The 10,191-nt window shown below is 45.8% G+C and overlaps 2 protein-coding genes across 2 annotated transcripts in view; one reads left to right on the forward strand and one right to left on the reverse strand.

Moving 5' to 3' along the window:
• Window positions 1–226: 226 nt before the first annotated feature.
• LOC104621760 (magnesium transporter NIPA4-like) lies at window positions 227–2,378 on the forward strand (the record flags this gene model as incomplete). The annotated part of the gene is made up of 3 exons (XM_010288320.1): window positions 227–392; window positions 1,510–1,670; window positions 1,774–2,378. Coding segments are annotated over 3 exons (932 nt in total), but the record flags the coding sequence as incomplete, so codon positions are not given.
• A 4,455-nt stretch (window positions 2,379–6,833) lies between these two features.
• Window positions 6,834–10,191, reverse strand: part of LOC104621761 (disintegrin and metalloproteinase domain-containing protein 19-like) — a gene marked incomplete at its 5' end in the record, with an annotated part of 19,198 nt that continues 15,840 nt past the window's right edge. The window contains 4 exon segments of the mRNA XM_010288321.1: window positions 6,834–6,854; window positions 7,619–7,660; window positions 7,662–7,736; window positions 10,111–10,191. The exon segment at window positions 10,111–10,191 is cut by the window's right edge and continues 114 nt beyond it. Of these exon segments, the coding sequence (XP_010286623.1) occupies window positions 6,834–6,854; window positions 7,619–7,660; window positions 7,662–7,736; window positions 10,111–10,191 (219 nt within the window).

Consider the following 10,191-nt stretch of genomic DNA (forward strand, 5'->3'; position numbering starts at 1 on the left):
GCGGCTGCCTGGCCGGGCCGTGGGGCTGTGATGAGTTAATACGGGTCAGCTGCGGCGTGGCCCAGCCCTGGCACCCCCGGCCCTTCTCCGAGGGGTGCCGGGCTCCGGGGGTGCTTCTGCTTGCGGTAGTTTGTAACTGAGGGATTTTCACCCACTCTCTGGCTCTGTATAGAAGCAACATGAAACCCCCGTGACAAAACCCACTCTTTAACTGGCATTTTACTAGTCTGCAAGCCCGCAAGGGAAAACACAAAAAGTATACTGAAACTCACTGGTATTTATTTTTCTTGTGTTTGTTTAGTGGGTGGAGGGGAAGCTGCCAACTTCGCCGCCTATGCCTTTGCTCCTGCAACTATTGTCACGCCTCTGGGGGCTCTGAGCGTGCTCATAAGGTGATTTATGTGTCTATAGTTTGCCGTTTGCCTTTTTTTATTTGCCTGTTCGTCTTGTAAGATAGAAAGACTTGAAGTGATGTTAATGTGATTTATTCTGCCAAAAGGAAAAATTGTCCCAGTGTTTTCTAAAAAACACTCTAATAGTTGTTGTCCTTTTGGGGGATCATCTGGAAACCACCACATTAAGTAACATGCCCTTCTGGAAATGCTGCATGTGGCTAGCAGCCACATATACTTCAGGTTAAATTATTGCAAATGTCAGTGTTACTTTCTTCTTTATTCCAGCTCTTTAGCCAATTCAAGGTTGGGTTTGGTTTGGTTTTGTAGTGAACAACACTAAAAATCTAAAAGGGTCAAAAATATCAGGCTTCTTTTTAAACTGTCTTTCACTCGCCTTTTATTTTCTAGGCTTTTAAGGTCCTCTGATGTTATGTTTTTATACTTTTATCTGTTGCCAAAAGGGCTGAAACCCTATTTGATTTTGATTTTTTGTTTTTCAAAAGGAGTTTCCTATCAAAATACATGACTCCAGATACTGAAGGTTTTATAGAAGGACCATTATTGTGAAATGCATAAGCAAACTGAGAGCTGGGACTGCTCTGGTGTCTTGCCCCAAATTTTTATGGACAGCAACTAGGTATTTTTGTAGATATATCTATAGCCCCAGTACCTACAGAATTTCTCTGGGGATTAATAGCTCTGATGATTTAGTTAAAATTAATGTAACTCTTTTGTTGTTAGGTTGGAGTTTTTCCCTGTTACAGTGGTCCTTGAAGCCATTCCCTTGGGCACTAAAGGCTTCCTTATGCCCAACAGCTCATGAGTGAATCTGCAGATCTCAAAAATATTTCTGAAGATGTGCTAATACCTTCAGCATTTTTTTACCTTGCTGATACCAGAACTGTGATCTACAGAGCACACCTGCATCTCTGCAGGTTCAGCTGTCAGTAGATGCAGTATGATTGCGTATTAACACACAGGAATCCAAGAAATTTACTCCAAAAGAAGTTGTGTCCTTGTAATCACATGAAGGCATTCTTTACCTTATTTTGGCTGCTCTTCCGTCTTTAAAGGACTTTAAACCACCAGCTGACGTTTTTTCTGTCCTCTGCAGTGCCATCCTGTCTTCGTATTTGCTTGGAGAACGGCTCAACCTGCTGGGAAAGCTGGGCTGCATGCTGAGCCTCGTGGGCAGCACTGTGATGGTGATACATGCCCCAGAGGACGAGGAGGTCACCACTCTGGATGAAATGTCCTCTAAGCTAAAAGAGCCAGGTACACAGGAGGTCGCGTTTTCTCTCTTGGGGCTGGGTAGTGTGTACTGCTCTGTCCCCCATCCCTGCCACTCAGTTTTGAGTTATTTCTCTCCCTCTTCCAGGTTTCCTCACTTACGCTGCGATCCTCTTGGCTATCTGCTTCCTCCTGATCTTCTACCTCGCACCCCGCTATGGCCAGAGCAACATCCTCATCTACCTCACCATCTGCTCCGTTATTGGTGCCTTCTCCGTGTCCTCAGTCAAGGGTCTGGGTATTGCCATCAAGGGCTTCTTTGCTGGCCGGCCTGTGCTGCAGCACCCATTGACGTGGATCCTAGTCATCACGCTGGTGTCATCCATCACTACACAAATTAACTACCTCAATAAGTCCCTAGACATTTTCAACACCTCTTTGGTGTTTCCCATCTACTATGTGCTGTTCACCACCATCGTCATCACAAGTTCCATCATCCTCTTTAAGGAGTGGGTCACTATGACTGTAGTGGACATCATTGGGACAGTTTGTGGCTTCCTCACCATTATTTTAGGGGTGTTTTTACTCCATGCCTTCAAAGACATGGACGTCAGTTTAGGGAATCTACCACAAGTCCTCCAGAGTGGACAGCAAGCACCAATCACCCAAGATGACAAGAACATCCTCATAGAGGTGGACAACTCCAGCATAGCCCCAGAGGATAAAACCAAAGTATTCATGATCTACACCTAGCGCATGATATGCATGGGTCTGAAGGTTGGGTGAATGGGTTGATGTCAACATTCCAGATGCTAATGAGCAATTTAAAAAAGGAAAAGCTGAAAATAAAACCAAGAGTGTCTTATCCAAAGCTTGGTAGAGTCAAGCCAAGGCTTTCTCTGGGCTTTTGGATTGGGTCTTTCCCATGGTATGGCAGCAAGGGGTATATTTATTCCTCACTGGGCTTTAATACATGCAGCCACTGAAAATTAAAATCCTCTTGAAATATGATACTCCTGGGACAAAGCTCCTCTCTGAGGCCCCTTCCCATCTCTCATTCTTGGCAGAGCTAATGTTTACTCTTGTACTCCCTCCCCCGGGTGACCATTGATGTGTTTATTTCCAGGCCCTGATTAAGTCACTGATTAGTGTTTCTGTCTTTTTTTTTTCCTTTCTAGACGCTTGCATGAATGCTAAAATACACACCAGTATCTCAAATGGAAGTGAGAGACAAGGACTGAATGGTGTACGCCTGCTATTCAGACTCTGCTCATCCGTGTTAAATTACTTGCTCGGCAAATATGGGACAAGAATATTGGTGAATATGGGCAAAACCTGGCAAATTTTGGAATAGGCGCTCACTTAAGCTCAGTGGCAGGACCCATGCCATAAAGTGTTTTTACAGGACCATGGCAGAGAAATCTTTTTCAGCTTTTGCTTTTTGTGAGGTGCAGGCGTTTCCCTGCAGCACAGTGTTAATTAGTTTTATGTGGGGTTTTGTTCGTTTGGGCTTTTTCCCTTGGCAGCTATGGTGCCCAGGCCATGTTGATGTGGTTGGTGAAGCCACTGGGCCTGATCCAGACCTCACTGAGCAAGGGGCAGCCTCTGCTCAGGCTGGGAAGCTGTGGCAGGGTAGACTCTGTGTCAGGAGAAACACTGCCACCATCTTCAAGACTCTTTGTGGTCTGTGGAAATCTTTTCAGCATGGAAGAGCAAGTGGCTGTAAATTTTAAGGTTTTTTTCCTTAGCAAATGTCTTGACCTTGGAGAGCCCCCCAACTCTTTGAGCCCCATGACCTCTCCTGCTATCATTTAAGCCCAAAGGCTTTGTTGTTGTTGTTGTTGTTGTTGTTTAGAGGGAGGTATGAGCTGTGTGTTAAAAGCCAACCAGGCGTAAGTGGGTGATGCTCTGCAGAGCTGTAGGGATGCAGTTTGTCCTAGAGCGGTCCCGTTCACCCCTGTCTCAGTATAGTATGGATGTTAACTGGACTCTTGCTCATCGCTCACCTTCAAAACCCCCTCGGACTTGTATCAGTGGTGAAGATGAAGGGATGAGAGAAATAACATTTTGAGCTGGAGGGTGAAAAAGGCAGGCATTACCACAGTTAAAAGTTTCTCCCATCTTGCTGCTGGGAGACAGCAAATCCCAAAGAGGGAGCGGCGAAGCCTGAGCCGGCTTTGCCACGCTGGCTCACTCCGGAGGCAGCTCTGGCTGGGTTAGCCCTGGACCACAGCACACACTGATGCGGAGATGCTGACCTGGTTATACCTGGGTCTGAGCAAATGCGGGCTGGGGTTGGGGGGAGAGATATATGCAATCTCTTATTTTAATAACATTTCAGTACTTTTTTTGGAACGTGGAATGGGAAATAAAGGCTTTTCCTGAAAGTTTTTGATGATTTCTCTGATCTTATTGGTGTAGCCCTAAAGGCTAAACAGGCTGAAGGACAGCAGAGTACTACACCAGGAAGAGCATCTGAGGCAGAGAGTAAAACAGCAGCGACCTCCTTTGGTAGCAGAAAATAATCCAAGTAATTCACTCTATCTTTGTTTTTGGCATCCCAACTGGTGTAATACTTTATGCATTTTATTTTAGAAACCGATTGTAAACAGGACTCATCCTTCCCACTGCTTTGAACTGCATCGCATAAAAGCCATTCCTCCAGCTATCCTGCCATCTCTGGACAAATGCCACATATAAAATGAAGATTTGAACCAAGGTAACAAAATAACAGTGACAGAATATTTATTAATGACAACCGACAAATTTATTAAAACTGGGCAAAAGGCACAATGAATTGCATTCTTCAAGTATTTGCATAGATGCACAGAGAGCATTATTGTAAACCATTAATACGTGGACACAGGAGAAAGTGAGATGTATTTTGGTATATGTTCTCCCAAGTAACATTATCTTTCAAAAAATTAGGTTTTACCATCTTTTACTCCTCCTGCAGTTCCCCTATTCTCATACACTCAATTTGCACACACATGAAAATTTAAAAGGACTTACTTAAAACTACCTTTTGGAGACTTTATGATATCCCAGCAATAAAGTTTTCCATTAGGGCCTGGGCACGTCCAATTGTTCTCTGAGCTTTGTGTGTCTGGGGGGCATCTTTTAAAAGCTTGATCCCATGCTCACATGAAATGCAGTGAAAATATTCTTAGTGCTTTTTGATGGCCATCTGATAAAGATGCTGCTGTCTTCAGTGAGGGCTCAGATGTAAGATCAAGTTCTTGTTGAATCTGTACTACTGCAGCATGTGTACAGTATGTGCCCAGTTTACTGCTCCACCTGTGAGCAGTAACACATGCCATTACAGAGGCACATGAGCTGCACCCTAAGAAACACCACATTTGGGGGTTGTCTGAATAGATAGGTTGTTTATATATAATATACCCCAACTATAGAAAAAGACATACAAAGATTAGAAAGCTGAAGTCTTTCACTTGCCATCTCTTATTTGAGAGAGTATTTTAGGTTGGTTTGTTTTCCAAGTATATAGAACCTAAGAAAAGGTCCAAAATGATCAAGATAAGGAATAATCAACCAGAAATTCAAGACACACCCTGTGTACTCTTTTCTTGTGGAGAAAGAGGTAGTAAGGTTGCAAAAACTACTGTGGTTTAAATCATCCTACAAAAACATTGCTACATATAACTACAAGTTTAATGAGTGCTCAGGGTTTATCTGGGTTGTTTTTTTCACTCGGTAGAGCTCAGGGAAAGAAAATCATCAGACAAGACTTTTTTTCTTTATGCCGATAATACACTTTTCACATGTGCAGCAGCAATCACACTGTTTGAGGATTTGTCATAATAAATCAGCCACGACAGAGTTGTTATTGTAACCATAGCTCCAGAATTCCCTGGGTTGTCCCAGGAAATCATTTCAAGGGAGGGGGGGGGGGAAGAAAAACTTTGGCATAACAAAAGGTCTTCATTTAAAATCCTGAGAAAAAATGTACAAAAGGCTAAACCGTTAGGAGGAAAAAACCCAAATTCATAAGGGAGGGTCCTTGGGGTCAGAACCATCAGCTGCTTAAAGTGCACACAGACAGCTCTCTCCATCTGCATCCTGCAGAAAAACCCCTGGAGTAAATGAGCTGCCCTACAAAAGCACCATGTATCACGTTAATATTTCTGCTGTCTTACCACCTGGGCAGTTTTAAGGTAGGTTTCTCACTGGTATGGGGAGCAGACAGCCCGTGCTGAATTAGGGCTCAGCACAGACCAAAGCCTGAGGAGACATGTGCAAAAGTGTCTACTGATTATCTGCGGTACCGTATGCTGGAGAGGAGGTTTCAGCACTGCCCTTTGCTGAGCTTCCTTCTGGCCACTGGCTCGGTGTTTTGGCCAGAGGGTTTCCCTGTCGTACCTCGCCCGTGTCCCGGTGGCACGGGGGAGAGCGCAGAGGCCACGCTGGGGCTGCTGCCGGGTCTGACACACCGAGGCAAGACAAGCGAGTGCTGGAGGACAGACAGGTTGCAACGCTCTTGCTGAAGATGGCTATATGGGAAAAATAATTAATCTGCTCTATTAAAGCTAATAAAAATCCACAAATTATGTGAGCCACAAATTATTTTAACCAGGAATATGTCCATGGTTTGGTCCCTGTTGTGGCCCCACTTGTCACCCACTGTAAACTGAGAATAAGCTGAAGAAAGTTATCAATGGCTGCCTTCTGCTCTCCCAGGAGGCAGCGGCTTCTGTATAGCACCAACGTATGCTCCTGCAGCTGCACGGACGGGCTGAGGAAGCCAACAGCTCTGGGTCTTACCTGAAAGCCCATCAGGGCAAGCACTCACAGCTTGTTCTCCCTGGTAACACTTAAATAACTGATTGAAAACATGTGAAACCCCCATCACCCCATCCCTGGGTTGGATATTGCACAATAATATTTAAATACCGTATAAACAAGTCATCCCTATATGGAAAAGGTTCTCGGCAGAGAGGGTTGAGCTCAGCTTGGCATGTACCGGCGCAGTTCCCGGGGGCACTCCTGCCAAGCCTGACCGCAGCTTGTTGAGTCACATAGGAAACTGGTGAGGGTAGAGGAGGTGAACCGAGACAGTCTGTGGCTGTGAATGTTTTTTTGGGTGATGAAGGCCATCCAGTCTCCATGAAGGTCAGAGCCACCTGGCAACAGGCTGCTTCATGAGTGCCCGTGGGAGCCCAGCTGTCCCACTTTCAAGACATTCACCACTCAAGCCGTCCCAACACCATTCTGGGTGAGATGGAAAATGGAGAAGAGAGGGGTGAGCACTGATGAAAGAGCAAATGCTGCCCTCTCCCACTCCTGGAGCTGACAGGGCAACCCTGTTTCTGTTCACATGCACTCACACCCTAATGCATCACATAGGAAACTCTCCCACCAGGGTCACAATGAAGTTCATGCAGTTTTTTCAATTTTTCACAGCCAGCCTCAAGAATGTTGTCAGCTGGAGACAACACCTATGTATGTGGAATGGAGGTGTTTTGTGTTAAGGAGTCCAACTTGCAGGGAGCTGAACTCAGTGAGTCAAAATCCCTTACTAATGGTCCTTATTAAGGACAATTTTGGGAAACAATCCCTGCAGAGAAAGCATCTCCTTAGCCATGTCTAGAGAGGGTTTCTGTTCCTTACTGGGGTCCTCAAGCCTTGTGTGGACCTTCTTGTTTTGCTGCTCTTCACTAACCAGCCTGGGTCACACATCCCCTTGTTGCTCAGCCCCACTCACACAAATATTTTAGCTGAGGAAGTGCTCAGGGATGTGGAGGACTGAATTAATTGTTTTGCTTAACCTCGTAAGTGCTTAATAAGGAACAGGTAAAAACAGAGGCTCCTGCAATGAAGGCAACCAACGGAACAGCCTTTCCATTTCCACCCATCAGGGCTGTGCATGAAGTTGTTTTGCTGTATGATAGCAAGGTTCCTCCCTTCAGAGTACTTTTATTCCCCAGTGATGAGGGGATACTGCTGTGCTTGCCATCACCGCACTCAATGCCTACCTCTGCCGCAGGCTGGAGTCGTCCTGGGGTTCTGGGGTGCGCAGGCCAAGGCTCTGGGTCTGGCTGGGACAGGATTAGCTGGCAGAGCTCTTTGGGGTGGCCGGGGCCTAGAGATATCCTATGCAAAAAAGAACGAGTGTTGAATTCTCACCCTGGAGAGTTGCATGGCCTGAAAACAGAGATACTATTTTTAATTTTTTGTAAGTCTGAGGCAGCAGATTGGGTATGTAGCTACACACGCCAATGTCGCTGGTTTGGAGTTAGCCCCAGGCATATTATTACAATCTAAAGGCTGCAGGACGAAAAACAGGAGAAACCTTACAGACTGAGCAGGAGTCCCCATCACAACTCAGACTGTGCATCCCTGTCTGAGACAACGGACTGAAGAAATATAGGCAAAACCATGCTTGCAAAGACCTCTCCCTCTCTGAAGCAAAGGGGGAGCGCAGGTGGCTGCTGCTACTGCTTATCCTATTATGCAAGTGATTAGTGGTTTTCAACATGTACGAGTTTTTCACCTATCAAGTTTCATGAAGACCAGATGGGCTCTTCATGACCACTGGGCAGCTGGCTTCAAACCGAGGACAACCAAACAGGGTAAGAGGGTCACCTTGCTCTGCATCCCGAACGGAGCTGCGGGCTGAAAGCACATCATATTCTGGCTACTAGAGGATCCAGACCTTTTAAGCCTTGAATTTTGCAAGTAACAGGGAAGCTATGTTTCAGAGCCTTTCAGTTAGACACATTATTATTGCACTTAAGGTTGGATGCAAGCTTCACACACATACACTCACTATATGATTGCCCATATAATGCCTGTACACCCTATATAGGTGCATATATACGGGTGCCCACACAAACACACAGCCCTGCACCCAGCTACAATCAGTTATTACATTGTTTGTGCACACAGCTGTCCCTAATAGGATACTCAGAGAATTATATTTTCCATTTGTCTAATGAATTTCAGTGTAAAGCATGCCCCTGGGGAGAAGTTACCCACACAAGAACTAACTGTCTCTGTGCTAAGTCACTGGCTTACAGGTGTTGATTTAGTAAACACAGCTGTACTCACAACTTGGAGGGCACCCAAAAACCCTGCATTCTCCTCAGACTGTGCATAAATGCAATGCTCGGCGGCTGCATCAGCCAACACTTGGGGATCTATTGCTCTCCAAGGACCTTGCCCTGTGACTGCAGGAAGGACAAGGCAGACTAAATCCCCCCGCTGGGTCCAAAGAGCTCCTATAGGAATAGCACGAGCAAATCTGGCAGATTCTGCAAACGTCTAGGAAGGACACTGACACTAGCAAACAGTGAAATTAATGACTTCCCACATACCTTCTACATCTTGTGGCTCTCCTCCAACCCAGAAAGGGCAAGGTTTCTTTTGGAAATCCTAGGAAAAGTGCCCCATCTAGTAGGTCTGACTGTTTTAAAGAAACTGGATGCGTTGTGGGGGAACACAATGGAGATTGTGGGGAACTTGTCAACAAGCAGCTGGGAAGGATACCTGTTCCTTATTGACTGCAGTCAGCTTCCTGCTTTTGTTTTAGTTTTCTTTCCTGCTGAAGTGCCAGCTGTTCACACAAACAATGGAGCTAGAAACAAATCCCATTCACTAAAATATTTTGGGGTTTTATATCCTTCAGAGAGAGACTGCCTGGGACCCAGCCTCCTGCTATCCCCCATAACTGAGCCCTCTGCTTCTTTGTTGGCCCTAACCTAGTAAAGCTAGTAGGGAAATATTTTGGTAAAATGGCTTTTAGTCAGACTGAGTATTTGCCATCTTTTCCATAACAATGTGGGGTCTGTACTAAGCTTCGAACAAAATTGCCAGCAAGAGAAGTAAATCAATATCCTGTCTTTATAACCCTGAAAACACCCTCATGACTAGGATGCTCACTAAGATGGGGTCAGTCTGGGTAAGTCTAATGTTTCCTATGCAACGTGCTAAAGGTCCCATTTCTGCTCCACATAAAAATTCATCTGAGGCTCCTGGTGCTTTAGTCCCGGAATGGCCAAATGCAACATACGTGAGGGATCATCCCAAGGAATGGGCATCCTGTTTTCAGCACGGAACCTCAGACTTATCACTGTCTGGTAATCTCAGAAGGACTTGTTTCCAGGAGGAAAAGCAAGCTAGGCTTGCTTAGTGAAAAATCTGTGCAGCACTTTTGTTCCTGCTAAATTATCTATCTGATTTGCAACTAAAAAATGTTTAGATGACCTTGGTAAAGTGAATGGTGATCTAAGCTACCTGACTCCAGGTCAGAGGTATCGGGGGACCTGAATGAAGAGTAACCATGCATGCTAGCACCCAGCACAGTCACTGTCAGCTACACTACAAAGCAAGGAGGGCCACCAGTAATCGTCCTGCGGCGAGATGGAGCACACACCAGTGAGGACGGTAACTCCCACCCCTTCACCAGCCTCACTCAGAACAAACCTCCCATCAAGCTGCATCTGCAGGACAGCGGTGTGACTGGTACCTGAGAGACAGGGGGTTTGGGAGCCAGAGGCGCTGGCCGGCTCGGGGGTGGCCGCTGGGCAACGTCCTTTGCAGGGGCCAG

This window comes from Phaethon lepturus, unplaced genomic scaffold (genome assembly GCF_000687285.1).
Source record: "Phaethon lepturus isolate BGI_N335 unplaced genomic scaffold, ASM68728v1 scaffold41565, whole genome shotgun sequence".
Lineage (NCBI taxonomy): Eukaryota > Metazoa > Chordata > Aves > Phaethontiformes > Phaethontidae > Phaethon > Phaethon lepturus.